General features: G+C 41.9%; 1 protein-coding gene across 1 annotated transcript in view; it reads left to right on the plus strand.

Moving 5' to 3' along the window:
* Rnf212b (ring finger protein 212B) overlaps nucleotides 1-14,730 on the plus strand; it is a 36,000-nt gene that overhangs the window by 9,819 nt on the left and 11,451 nt on the right. Inside the window, exons 5-11 of the mRNA XM_090345257.1 lie at nucleotides 7,769-7,884; nucleotides 8,912-8,972; nucleotides 9,693-9,721; nucleotides 11,549-11,595; nucleotides 11,796-11,838; nucleotides 11,987-12,047; nucleotides 12,749-12,797. Of these exons, the coding sequence (XP_090201383.1) occupies nucleotides 7,769-7,884; nucleotides 8,912-8,972; nucleotides 9,693-9,721; nucleotides 11,549-11,595; nucleotides 11,796-11,838; nucleotides 11,987-12,047; nucleotides 12,749-12,797 (406 nt within the window). The remainder of the gene's footprint in view (nucleotides 1-7,768; nucleotides 7,885-8,911; nucleotides 8,973-9,692; nucleotides 9,722-11,548; nucleotides 11,596-11,795; nucleotides 11,839-11,986; nucleotides 12,048-12,748; nucleotides 12,798-14,730) is intronic.

Consider the following 14,730-nt stretch of genomic DNA (forward strand, 5'->3'; position numbering starts at 1 on the left):
CTTCTCCCACTTCAGATGCCATAAATAGGTTCTAACCTATCCACATTTCAGCCAGCCAACTACAAATCTGGAATTATTCTTCATCTCCCCTCTTCTTTGCCCCAATTTGTTAGCTTACTAGAACAGTTCCCAGAACTTAGAATGCACTTTATTTATCGATAGTTAAATGTAAATGATGCATCTCTAGCCGGGCGCCAGTGGCTCATGCCTAGAATCCTCAGGCAGCTGAGATCTGAGGATTGTGGTTCAAAACTGGCTTGGGCAAGAAAGTTCATGAAACTTAACTCCAATTAATCAGAAAAAATGCCAGAACTACAGTTGTGGTTCAAGTGGTAGAGTGCAAGCCTTGGGCAAAAGAAGCTCAGGGACAGCACTTAGGCCCTAGTTCAAGCCCATGACCAGCATACACACACAAAAGTATATCTCAATGGGCCGGGAGTTTGGCCTAGTGGTAGAGTGTTTGCCTAGAATGCATGAAGACCAGGGTTTGATTCCTTGGTACCACATACATAGAAAAAATAGAAATGGCATTGTGGCTCAGGTCGTAGAGTAGTGCTGTTCTTGAGAGCCCAAGAACAGTGCTCAGACCCTGAGTTCAAGCCCCAGGACAGGTTAAAAAATATATATCTGTGAATGTGGCTTAGTGGTAGAGTGTTTGCCTAGCATGCGTGCATGAAAGCCATTGAATTCGATTCCTAAGCACCACATAAACAGTGGAGCTTCCAGCTCCATTGGAAGTGGAGCTGTGGCTCAAGTGGTAGAGTGCTAACCTTGAGCAAAAGAAGCTCATGGACATTGCCAAGCCCTGAATTCAAGCTCCAGGAATGGCAAAAAGAAAGAAAGAAAAGAAAGAAGGAAGAAAGGATCATATAGAGTAGACACCTAGGGCAAGGTGTGGGGCACAGAGCTTCCATGCCTTCTCCAGACACATTGTTCTTCCAGTGTGTTCAATGTATTTGCCAACCTGAAAGGCCTCCTGACAATCTTGTTTAGGTTTTTTTCTTTTCTTTTCTTTTTCAATGATTGATAAAAATAAGTGGCTATTGATGAGTGAACTTGTTCTCTAGCTCTTCTCCCTTCCATGGATGTGTAAAGAAAACCACATTGGCAAGTTGATTCCACTGACCACAAGCCACCTTTCTATAAATGCCTAGGAACTCACCAAAAATCACCTCATTAATGCAAATTTGGGTATGGCTGAAAGGGGTTTGTTATAAATAATAAAAAATTCTTGGCCAGATGCTGGTTGGCGAATGCCTATAGTCCTAGCTTTTTGGGAGACAGACTGTTGTGATTGTGCTTCGAGGCCATCCCAGCCAGAAGAAAAGCCAACAAGGAGAAAGGAAGAATGAATACAGTCGTAATATTCAATGTACTTATGTAAAAATGGAACCAGCTTGAGGAAATAGGTTGGGTGAAATGGGGGAGGAAAACTGAGATACATTGAACTCATAAACTGACATGCTGAATTGAAACCCCTTCATACAACATTTAAAGGTAATAATAACAAATCAGCAAGCCCCTTCTCAGTTATCCTAGTTACCAGGGAGCCTAACCCAGTTGGATCATGCTCAAGGACACAGGAAGCTGGAACACTAGCTGAGAAACAATCAGTCAAACAAATCAGGACTGGAGGTGTGGTTCAGTGGTAAGAGCACTCACTTAGGAGTGAAGGAAGAAATGGCCAGGCACAGTGACTGACGCCTGTAATCTGGCTACTCAGGAGGCCGAGATCTGAGATTTCACTTCAAAGCCAGCCTGGGCACAAAAGTCCATGAGACTTATCTCCAGTTAACCACCAGAAAACCGGAAGTGGCACTGTGGCTCAACATGGTAGAGCCATAACCTTGAGCTGAAGAGCTCAGGGACAGTACCCAGGCCCAGAGTTCAAGCCCCACAACTGATTCCACCCCCCCAAAAAAATGTACTTGTTATCTGACTTAGAAAATAGTGACCTTTCTGTACATCACTTTAATACTAACAATTAAAAAAATTTAAAGACAGTAAGATCTGCAAGAAAAAAGAGCAGCCACTTAAAAAGTTTGAGCCCTAAGTATCACAAAAAAGAAACAGAGGAGCCGGGAGTTAGCCTAGTGGTAGAGTGCTTGCCTAGCATGCACAAAGACCCGGATTTGATTCCTTGGTAACACATCCATAGAAAAAAACCAGGAATGGTGCTGAGGCTCCAGTGGTAGAGCTCTAGCCTTGAGAAAGTCCAAGGACAGTGCCCAGGCCCTGAGTTCAAGGCTCAGGACTGGCAAAAAAGAAAGAAAGAAAGAAGCAAGCAGAGAGAAAAAGAACAAGAGAGGAAAGGAAAGAAAGAGACTTTTCTGTTGTTCAGGAAACTGCAAGGGTTTTAGGAACTGTGTTATCATTCCAATGCTAACAAAAACAACTGAGAGGCCGGGAGTTTGGCCTACTGGTAGAGTGCTTGCTTAGCTTGCACGAAGAGCCAGGGTTGATTCCTCAGTACCACATACATAGAAAAGCTGAAAGTGGTGTTATGGCTCAAGTGGTAGAGCTTAAGCCTTGAGAAAAAAAAAAAAAAACAAACAAGGACGGTACTTAGGTCCTGAGTTTAAAAATGAAAAGATCCTGGGCCAAGAGTTTGGCCTAGTGGGAGAATGCTTGCCTGGTATGAACAAAGATCCAGAATCAAGTCTTTGGTACCACATACATAGAAAAGCTGGAAGTTTGTTCTGGCTCAAGTGGCAGAGTGCTAGCCTTGAGCGAAAAGCCCAAAGACAGTGCTCAGGCCCTGAGTTCAAGCTCCAGGCCTGGCCAAAAAAGAAAAAGAAAGAAAAGAAAAGAAAGAGAGGGGGCCAGGAGTTTTGCCTACTGGTAAGAGTGCTTTGCCCAGGTTCAATTTCTCGGTACCACATATATAGAAAAAAAAGCCGGAAATGGTGCTGCGGCTCCAGTGGTATAGCTCTAGCCTTGAGAAAGCCCAAGGACAGTGCTCAGGCCTCAAGTTCAAGGCCTAGGACTGGCGTGTATATATATATATATATATATATATATATATTTGCATTATATATAATCAGCTCGTAAGAAAGAATGGTTTTGTTTTGGCTCATGGGTTCAGAGGCTTGTGCCCACAGTCAGCTGGGTCTGGCTCTGTTGACCTAGGGCCTGTGACCAAGCAATCCATTGTGGCAGTGTGGTAGAGAACAGTTGCACATTTCATGGTGTCAGGAAACCAAGAGGGAGGGAGGAACCAGAATCCCAATATCCTTTCCAAGGGTATACCCCCAGGGATCTGACTGCCTTCTAGTAGGTTTTGCCTCCTAAAATTTCACCACCTCCCAGTAGTGCCACAGGTTGGCAACTAAGCCTTCAATCCATGAACAAAGAGCTCTGAATTATAAACTTAACGCTGTATTCTGTCCAAAAAGATTCTCCAAAAAGAATTCTAAAGTTAGTTTTGATTTTTTGAACTCAGGGCCTTGTACTAGCTAGCAGGCACTCTGCCACTTGAACTGCGCTTCCAGCCCTTTTTGCTTTACTTACTTTTAGGTAGGGTCCCTCTCCTCCCCTGTTCTCTCCTCTCCTCTCCCCTCCTCTCCTCTCCTCCCCTCCCCTCCCCTCCCCTCCCCTCCCCTCCCCTCTTTTCTTTTCCCTTTCCCTTTTCCTGAGGCTGGCCTGGACTGAAATTTCTCACTTAGTTGGGATTACAGACATGAAACATCATGCCCAGCTTATCTGTTGAGATGGGTTATTGCTAACATTTTACCTAGCCTCCGACGTGATCGCTGAGTCCTGAGTAGCTGGGATTGTAGACCCACCATGTCCAGTTGAAGTGATTTGTTGTTGTTGTTGTTTTTAACTGTTTTGGAACTTGAACCCAAGGTATTTCCAATGTTAGGGATGCACTCTAGGAATGAACTGTATCCCCCCAGACCTTTTTTTTTTTTTTTTTTTTTTTTGAGAAAGGATCTCGGGTTTAAGTTAGCCTCAAACACAGGGTCTTTCTCCCTTAGCCTCCCAACTAGCTGGAGGTACAAGCACTCCTAATACTTTCAGTTTTAAAACTTTTTTGTGTATGTGATTCTTAAGTCTTGAACTCAGGACCTGTGCGCTGTCCCTTGAACTTTTTTGCTAAAGGATAGTGCTCTGCCACATGAGCTACAGCTGTACTTCCAACATTTTGGTGGTTAATTAGAGATAAATCTCAGGGGCTTTCCTAGAAACTCTGGTTGGTTTCAACTGCGATCCTCAGGTCTCAGCCTACTGAGTAGCTAGGAACACAGATATGAGCCACTGACACCTGGCAGTTTTTTGTTTGTTTTGTTTTGTTTTTGCCATACTGGGGCTTGAACTTAGGGCCTGCCTAAGCACTGCTGTCCTTGGGCTTTCCTGAAGGCTAGAGCTCTACCACTTGAGCCACAGCACCACTTCTGGCTTTTTCTAACCCAGGGCTTCATGCATGCTAGGCAGAATCCCAGCCCCCTGACACAGTTTTATCATAGAAAATTTCAATTTTTATTGTTTTGAGACAGCATCTTGGGATATAACCCCAGTGACCTGGAACTCACTCCCCTCCCATTTTGCATCCCCAGAATGGTGTGTATGTGTGTGTGTCTCTCCCTCTCTCTCCCTCTCTCCCTCTCTCTCTCTCTCTCTCTCTCTTTCTCTCTCTCTCCCTCTCTTTCCCTCTCTCCACATGGGCACTGTCCCTGAACGCTTCACCTCAAGGCTAGTGCTCTACCACTTTGAACCGCAGTGCCACTTGTGGTTTTCTGATGGTTAATTGGAGATAAAAAGAGTCTCATGAGATGGCACGATGACCCATGCCTGTAATCTTAGCTACTCAGGAGGCTGAGATCCAAGACCCAGGGCACAAAAGGACCTGAGACTCCTATCTCCAATTAACCTCTAGAAAAGGGAAGTGGGGCTTTACTCAAGGGTAGGGGTGGTAGCTTTGGGCTGAAGAGCTCAGGAACAGCGCCCAGTCCAAGTTCAAGCCCCATTTCCTCCCCCCCAAAAAAGTAAGAAGTCTCATGGACTTCCATGCTCAGACTGGCTTTGAACTGTGATCCTCAGATCTCAGCCTTCTGAGTGGCTAGGATTACAGGCGTGAGCCACCGGCATCCAGCTCCCTAAGCTTCTTTGCTCTTCTTTTTTTCTTCTTCTTTTCTGCCTCTACTTCATTTACTTTTTCTAAAATACATGTTTTACTTTTATTTTAAAAACAATCACTAAATGCCAGTGACTCATACCTGTAATCTTAGCTGCTCAGAAGGCCAAAACTCACAGCATCTCAGTTCAAAGCCAGTCTAGATAGAAAAGTCTTGTGTCGGGGTTTTTAGCACTCTTTGCCTCCTGACCAGCAGGAAGGGCAAAGAGAACACGCCCCGACTCAGACCCGAGAAAGGATAGGGCCGGCTGGCCTCCTTCACCCAGCCCTCCCTCTCCAGAGGGAAGACACAGACGCGCCAGGGAGAATGTCAAGGCAGACTTGTTTAATGGGAAGATACCAGGGGCTAAAGTAAGAAGCAGGAATCTTTTTTTTTTTTTTTTTTTTTTTTTTTTTGCCAGTCCTGGGCTTGAGCTCAGGGCCTGAGCACTGTCCTTGGACTTTCTCAAGGCTAGAACTCTACCACTTGAGCCTCAGCACCACTTCCAGCTTTTTCTATATATGTGGTACCAAGGAATCGAACCCGGGTCTTCGTGCATGCTAGGCAAGCACTTTAACCACTAGGCCAAGTTCCTGGCCAGAAGCAGGAATCTATTAACATAAAAGTAGGCAGGATGGGGGGAAGGTAAGTGCGGTCAGAGAGGGCGGTGGGGCCAATCCTTGGGTTCTGGATTCGAGGTAGCCTTATTTTATATCACAAACCATAGCCAAACCTCCCAACCAGGAGACAGGCAGGTTGGATTTTCAAAACCAGGAAGTGAGCACTGGGCCACAAGGTAGGCCTTTTACCCTTGATGTGACGTGCCCCACAATCTTGGATACCCATTTCTTAAGATAAGCAGCAGAAAGCCAGACTGACTGCAAGGCTCAAGTAGTAGAGTGCTGTGAACAAGCTGAGTTATCAAGAGGCCAAGTTCAAACATTGTCCTGAGTCCCTTCAGGGAAAAAAAATAATAATAACTTTTTAGGGCTGGGAGTGTAGTCTAGTAGTAGTAGAATGCTTACCTAGCATGCACAAAAGCCCTGGGTTCAATTCCTTGGTACCACAAGCACAGAAAAAGCCAGAAATGGTGCTCTGGCTCTAGTGGTAGAGCGATAGCCTTGAGAAAGCACAAGGACAATGCCCAGGTCCTGAATTTAAGCCCCAGGACTGGCAAAAAGAAAAAGAAAAAAATTATTTTTAATAAAATAAATTCCTATTTCTCTAGAGCTAGTTTTTTTTTTCTTTTAAGTAAAAAGAGGTTAGATATTATATTAAACCTTAAATACAACCTTGTAGTAGGTCGGCAAAGCAGTGTACAAATTGATGAGAAAAAGATTCTCAGGAGAGTTCTAAGATCCAGAAGGGACCTGATTAAAGGTTTATAGGGATTAAGGAGATGAGATATAAATACTGCTGTGTACTCAAAAGTACTGCCTGACAAAGCTAAAAATGCTTCATAAATATCAACTCTTTATCTGATTATGATAGGTACATCTGTATATGAATGATACAGTGACCCAGTAAACAAAATTATGTGCCCATTTCCAGAGACAAAAATCAGGAATAAGTGCTCCCTTTCTGAGCCTCGTCATCTTTTACTGCAGTAGCAAAAATAGCCTGCAAGTGACAGTTTGAGTGTCTTAGAGAAAATAAATGGGTCACCAGTGCCCAAACTGATAGTAGACACATCCAAACTATTTCTTATCTTTTCCTTTTTTTTTTTTTGGTGGTTGTGGGACTTGAACTCTGGGCCTGGGCATTGTCCCTGATCTCTTCAGCTCAAGGCTACCATCCCTACCCCTTGAGCCACTTCCAGTTTTCTGGTGGTTAATTGGCGATCAGAGTCCCACAGACTTCAGTGCCTGGTCTGGCTTTGCACCTTGATCCTCAGATCTCAGCCTCCTGAGTAGCTAGGATGACAGACATGAGCTACCGCGCCTGGCTCCAAACCATTTCTGGACTTGAGAAACAGTTGTTGTTCAGGATGAAAAATTATGTTTTTTAAAGTCCATTTGATAATGTCAGAATATTTTCCCACTAAGATATGTAGAAAGCCAGTCTCCTGACCAGGAGCATGGCCTAGTGATACTAAGCCCTGAGTTCATTTCTTTGGTACCCACAGAAAAAGCCAGAGTGGTGTGTGGCTCAAGTGGTAGAGCTCTAGCCTTGAGAAAGCTCAAGGACCGTGCTCAGGCTCTGAGTTCAAATCCCAGGACTTGCCAAAAGAAAAAAAAGAGGGAAAGAAAGTCAGTGTCCTGAAAATGACACATCCCTAGTCATGAGCTCTAAATTAGATGTTTCAAAAGAAAAAGAGCTATGCTAAAATACGAATCCTTGGATTTCCCTTTATTACCAAAAGTGAGAAGGAGTGTGTGTCAAAGACCTGTTTTTCAGGATCAAAAGGAAATAACTCCAACTAGAATTGCTTGCTAAAAAATCATCTCCTTGTAATGCCAGGGTATACTGACCTAGACACAAGTACCAATGCTAGCTATACATTGTATTCCCCATCTCTAGGGCTCTTAGCCAGATATATAGTCCTTGTTTTGTTGTTGTTGCTGCTGCTGCTGTTTTGAGAAAAAGGGAAGGAGGGAGAAACACTGTAAATGTAATAAAATGGAAAAAAAAAGACCTGTTTTTCCTACTAGGTGTGGCATTTCCAGAAGAAACAAACAGATCTTCTCCTTGCTTTTTATAAGCACAAGATTATGAAATTAGAAGCTACCATACAGGAGGCACGACAGTCAATGGCCAACCAGAACAAGTAAGTGCCCAGCCAAGTCAAAGCCTTAGCTAGGTATTGTGTTTTGTTTTCAGAGAGGCTGTAGTCCTTATTCCTTTCTGATTGCAAAAACTGAAAATCGTTCTCTGTGTGTTTATGCTTGTTTTAGGAAAATCAAGTACAGAATTTTCTATTGGTCCCCTCAGTCTCTATTTTATTGTTTTCTCTCTCTAGTTGCACTTTGCTACTCCTTGTATTCGAAATTGCTGCTTAGGTTGGGTATGTCATTACATGCCTTTAATTCCAGCTACTTGGAAAGTGAAGACAGTATGATTATGGTCTGTTTGCCTGGGTAAAAGTATAAGACCCTATGGGGAGGGGTACTAAAGCAAAAAGGGCTAGGAGCTTGATTCAAATGATAGGCTATTAACAAAAGCTATTCAAAATCCTTGTTCAAAATTGTAATACCACCATTCACATTGATAAAAATGAATATACAATATTTAAAATGTTACCTCCAGAAGGGAATATTTTGGAAATATTAAACTAAAACATGAAATTCCTTTTAAAAGTGGAATTCATGAAACTAATATTTTTAGACATCAGCAGGCCAGAAAAAGGTGTGAAAGGAAGGTGGAATTCTATGCAAACTCCCCTGAAGTCATACCAAGTGGCTGCTTATTTAATTCATTTCCTGATACCATCAAAACACTTCCATTTTCTTCCTGAATCACTAGATCCTCAGTAGATGTACATTGTATATCTGCAAGCATCTCTCAGTAAGCATTTTTATAATAACAGTATTAATCATAATAATTCTTTTTTTTTTGCCAGTCCTGGGCTTAATCTCAGGGCCTGAGCACTGTCCTTGGACTTTCTCAAGGCTAGAGCTCTACCACTTGAGCCTCAGCACCACTTCTGGCTTTTTTCTATGTATGTGGTACCGAGGAATCGAACCCGTGTCTTCATGCATGCTAGGCAAGCACTTTAACCACTAGGCCAAACTCCCGGCCCCTCATAATAATTCTTATCTACTGACCTGAATCTGATTGTTCCATCTTTCCCTTAGAGAGCTGTCACTCTTAAAAAGGGAGAATGGAGAGCTAAAGAAATTTCTAGCCATTCTAAAGGTGAATGAAATTGATTTTCTTTGTTATTATTTTCTTTCCTGCTTTTTCCATCTGTCTCACTGTCTTATAAAGTTGTGCTTCCTAACATTTTTCATATTGTGATGCATCTAGAAATTTACATTGTACATCAAGCATACTGTAGCAAATAGATTAGAACACAGAAGACCTGGGAGGGCTAAAAGGATCGATATTTAGCACACTTGTAATCCATTCTCAAATGTCAGTAGGTTAGGCCATAAGATACCATTAGAAAGGTCTCACACAAAAGACATATGTTGCAACTTAAAATTTCTCTTCAGAAAGCACTAGACATCTCAAACTCCTTCTTCTTTTATATGCTTTATTTTCTAGATGTGTCTTTCTACCTAACATTGTTCTGTGTACTTACATAACTTTCCTGTTGACCTCATTCCTGTAATTGCTCTAGCACATCATAGTCCTGTTGCGTTACTTTCAATCCCTACAAATTCTCCATATTTTCCCAGATATATTAGTGTACAGGATTATCAGTGTACCTTGATGAATGGAAACTAAATTTTAGTGCCTCAAAGCTAATAATTTCCTAAGGAACTACTGCTGCTATTCTTTTTTTTTCTTACTGGAAATCTTAGCCATAAATAAGAAGCATTACAACTGAGATATTGAACTAATTAAGACTATGATCTATTGAATAAAATGTTTGATCTGTAACTTCCTTCACTCACACATCTTTACCTGCAGGAATCTCCAAGTCGGTACCAAGGAAGCAGGTTAGTTTTATTAGCGGCCATGAGCTGGTAAATTTTTCTATCCTGAAAATTTATGTTTTATCTTTTAAAAATTGGCATATACTAATTGTACTTATATAGGAGTGTAGTACAAATGATTTGATACATGCATAATATGGAATGGTCAAATTCAGGTAATTAGCATTTTCTTCTCCCTTAAGTATTTATCATTTCCTTGTGCTGGGAAGCTTTTAGTTTGTTCTGGAGTCCTGACTGTCTCGGTTCCATAATGGAGAAAATGATTGATGAATTGTTCTTTTACTTCCGTGAAAAAGAGCTATTCACTGAAAAGTGCTGAAGTTGTCTTAATTGTTAACACTCAACTTCAACTCCCATCTTAAGAAATCCTACTCATCCTTTAAAATTCAAAACACTTCCTTTCCTCTGCAAAGACTTTATTAGACCAAGTTAGACGTTCTGTTTATTCAATAAATATTCATTCAGTGCCTACAGGCATTAAGTATTGTTTAGGTGCTGGATGAAGAACACCGGTCCTTCTAATTGGTGATATCTATATCCTACCATTGGGTAATTTTTTTTTCCAGTCCTGGGGCTTGAACTCTGGGCCTGGGCACTACCCTTGATATTATTTTGCTCAAGGCTAGAACTCTACCACTTGAGCCACAGTACCACTTCTAGCTGTTTCTGCATGTGCTATGTGGAAGAATCTAACTCAGGGCTTCACGAATGCTAGGCAAGTACTCTACCACTACAACACATTCCAAGCCCTGGGTAAATATTTTTAATATAACCTTGCCTTGCTGGATTACAAAAAGACATAAGCTGAGCACTGGTGGCTCACACCTGTAATCTTAGCTCCTTAAGAGAGTGAGATCTGAGAATTGCTGTTGGAAGCCAGCTGTAACAGGAATGTCTCTTATCTCCAATAAACTACTCAGAAAAAAAAGCCAGAAGTGGCATTGTGGCTCAAGTAGTGGAGTGCTAGTCTTGAGTACAAAGAGCTCAGAGACAGCACCCAGGCCCTTTGTTCAAACCCCAGAACTGGGGGAAAAAAAAAAACAAAAACATACAGCATCCCTAATCCCTAATGTTTCATACTTAGGTATTTATGATACACTCGCAATATTATGTAAACATGGTGGAGCCGTCTTTGCAGTACACGGATGAAGCCCATGGCCTCATTAGACAAGCACTCTAGCACCAGTTATATATATAGCCAGACTCTGATTTTTTTCCTTTCTCACTAACCTGTGAGCCTCTCAGAGAGGAAACTTCTTATAGTTAATTGTTGAAATCTCAGGATTTAGGACATACAGACACTAAGTAGTTCTGGCTTTTCTCCTCCTCCTCATTTTCCCTGAGCTGTTTTCATCAAGGCAAGCCCTCTATCTCTTGGAGCAATAGCACCACTTCCTGTTTTTTGTTTTTGTTTTTGTTTTTGCCAGTCCTGGGGCTTGAACTCAGGGCCTTGTCACTTCTCAAGGTAGTCACTCTACCACTTCAGCCACAGCACCACTTCTGACTTTTTGTATGTGTATGGTACCAAGGACTTGAACCCAGGGCTTCGTGCATGTCAGGTGAGCACTTTACCAGTAGGCCATGCTCCTGGCCCCTCCACTTTCTGTTTTTGAGTGGTTAATTAGAGATAAATCCCACTGATTTTCCTGCCCAGGCAGGAAATCATCCATGATCCTCAGATCTCAGCTTCCTCAGTAGCTAGGATCATAGGCATAAGCCACCAACACCCAGCATCAAGACACTGTTTGTAAATAGTCATCTGACTGCTCCTCTAAAGCACTAACCTTTTTCTTAATGAAATTAGAGCGGCTTCCTTTTTCTTTTTTTTAGATTAACCACACCTCGACCAGTGGGCATTACTTCCCCATCACAATCAGGTAGACAATATTTGTTTTGCCCATATAACTATGTGAGAGAAATAGGTACCCATTTCTCTCATAGAGGATGGTTTTCTCTGAGACTATAATGTGATTTTCCTAATGTTACATACAAACATACCCCCTCCTAGCATGTGGGTGAGGCAAGCAGAGTGCATCATTAATGGCTGCCTCTCCTTCTATACTGTATTTTCTTCCAGTTACTCCACGACCTAGTTCCCAGCACAGCAGCCAAGTAGTCAGGTGAGTAGAAAGCCTATGCAGCAGCATTAAAACTGAGTGTGATCCGTGGAAGATAAAGAAATGTCTAGATGAGGCTCAGTTTGAGGCTGAGGATACTTCAGAGATGTGTCAAAAATCAACACCCATTTTCTTGTCTTGCCTTACGTAGTCGGCCCTCTTCTGTGGAGTCCCTTCCTTACAGAGGGACTGGCTTTGGCAGTGCGGGACAAGTAAGTAAAATTCAAATTACTTTTTTTTTTCTCCTGTCAGCTGTGGGACTTGAACTTTGGGCTTGGGCATTGTCTCTGAGCTCTTTTGCACAAGGCTAGTCCTCTACACTTTGAGCCCAAAACTCCACTTCTGGTTTTCTGGTTTCTGGTTTTCTTATCTCCAGTTGAGATGAGTGTCAGACTTTCTTGTGTCAGCTGGCTTCAAACAGATCTCAACCTCCTGAGTAGCTAAGGTTGCAGGCATGAGCCACCAGCATCCAGCAGCTGTCTTTTTTGGCAATGGAAACCTGACACAAATATCAGTTGTCATGTAGTCAGTGGGGACATAAATACCGGAAGTGCAGGGGCTGGGAATGTGGCTTAGTGGTAGAGTGTCTATCTTGCATGCATGAAGCTCTGGATTCAGTTCCTTACTACCACATACACAGGTGCCAGAAACAGTGCCAGACACTGTTCAAGTCCCAGAACTGGCCATACATACATACATACATACATACATACGTACATCTGTACATTCATCCTAGAAGTGCTCAAAGTTGATATAATGGTATCTATTGTGTTCATTTGGTAAGTAGCAAAGCCTAGGTTATTGGTAGATTAGTATGTCCACTCTGGTAGAATGGTATATATGCTTGCATATATAGATACAGAACAATATTAGGGAATAGGAAACCTAATAATTCTTATTATTTGTCCACCAGGGAAGCAGAGGCCTGCAGGAAAGGAGCACTCCCAGAAACTCTTATATTGGTGAGAGGTGGGGAAAAGGTATCTAAAGTCAGCATATTCTAGACATGCTATCTTTTTTTTGTGGGTCCTAGGGCTTGAACTCTGGGACTGGGCACTGCTCCTGAGCTCTTCAGCCCAAGACTACTGCCCTACTCCTTAAGCCACAGTCCCACTTCCCAAGTCAGCATATTCTGTACAGAGACAAGCGGACTTCTGGTTTTCTATGTATAATATAATGACACTGCATTTTGTTTTTACACATAGTGACTCTAGATAACCTCGCATGTATTATAAGTTTTCAAGTAATGATATTTTGTTCTCAAACTGATAAGGGAATGATAATGAGCTGAGTAATAGCATCTAAGAAAATGAATTGGTGTAATTTAAAAGAATTGCCACAAGGTGGCAGTACAAGTAAATATAAAAGTTAACATGTCAGTTAACTGAAAGGTATTAAAGTTAAAAACATTCTAGTGAAGGCTGGCACCTGTGGTTCACACCTGTAACCCTGGCAAGGCTGAGATCTTAGGGCCTTGGTTCAAAGCCAGACTAGCAGACAAATCAAAGAGATTCTTACTCCAATTAACCAGCACCATTAGTTGTTGGTTTGCTCTTTTTTTTTTGCCAGTCCTGGGCTTGTGCTCAGGGCCTGAGCACTGTCCTTGGACTTTCTCAAGGCTAGAGCTCTACCACTTGAGCCTCAGCACCACTTCCAGCTTTTTTCTATGTATGTGGTACCGAGGAATCAAACCTGGATCTTCATGCATGCAAGGCAAGCACTCTACCACCAGGCCAAACTCCTGGCCCCTAACATCTTTTTAAGATATAGAAATCTATAGTTTTGGCTGGGAGCGTGGCCTAGCGGTAGAGTTCATGTCTAGTATGCAAGAGACTTGGGTTTGATTCCTTGGTACCATATACACAGAAAAAAACGCGAGTGATGCTGTGGCTCAAGCAGTATGTTATTTACTATTCCCATATTTGTGAAATTTCCTGTTACTTTAAATTCTATTAATGTTTTAATATAGTGATTTAAATCCTTTCAGCTTATGACCTAATACAATCTGTCCTGGAGAATGTTCATGTGAACTTAAGATAGTGTTCTTTCTGCTATTATTAGGTAAAGTGTTGTATGGGTCTGGTAAGTTTAGTTGAGATATAGTGTTGTTCAATAGGTATGTTTCTTTTGTTAATCTTCTGTCCAGTTGTACTATTTATTATTGAAAGTGAGCTATTTGAAGTCTTTAGCTATTATCTTTGAATTATCTTAATTTTCTTTTCCCTTCTGGCAGGGTTTTTTTTTCCCCTCTCTATTATTTCACATGAATTTTGGAATTTTATTCCGACATTTTTGTCTGAAAAACAGTTTTAATAATGTATATTTTATTAAGTAGTTGTACAAAGGGGGTTCAGTTCTAGAAGCCAGTTTATGAATATAATGCATATTAGTCAATGTCACTCCTTCCATCATTCTCCCCCATCGTTCCCTATCCCATTTCTACCTTCAAGTTATATAGTTCAATTTTTTTTTTTTGGCCAGTCCTGGGGCTTGAACTCAGGGCCTGAGCTCTGTCCTTGGGTTTTCTCAAGACTAGAGCTCTACCATTTAAGCCATAGCACCATTTCCAGCTTTTTTCTATGTACGTGGTACCAAGAGATAAACTCGGGTCTTTGTGCATGCTAGGCAAGCACTCTATCACTAGGCCAAACTCCTGGCCCCTATAACATGAATTCTGTTGGTTTTACCTTTACGTCTTTTAGGACTCTGTTGTTTTTCTTTAAGTTCAGGACTAGGGTTCTGTTCCTGAGCCTTTTTTCTCAAGGCTAGTGCTCTACCACTTAAGCAATGACTCCACTAACAACTTTTTGGTGATTAGTTGAAGATCGGAGTAGCATGGACTTTCCTGCATGGGCTGGCTTTGAACTGCAGTTCTCAGATCTGAGTCTCCTAAGT

Source organism: Megascapheus bottae, chromosome 14, assembly GCF_031878675.1.
Source record: "Megascapheus bottae isolate mThoBot1 chromosome 14, mThoBot2.hap1, whole genome shotgun sequence".
NCBI lineage: Eukaryota > Metazoa > Chordata > Mammalia > Rodentia > Geomyidae > Megascapheus > Megascapheus bottae.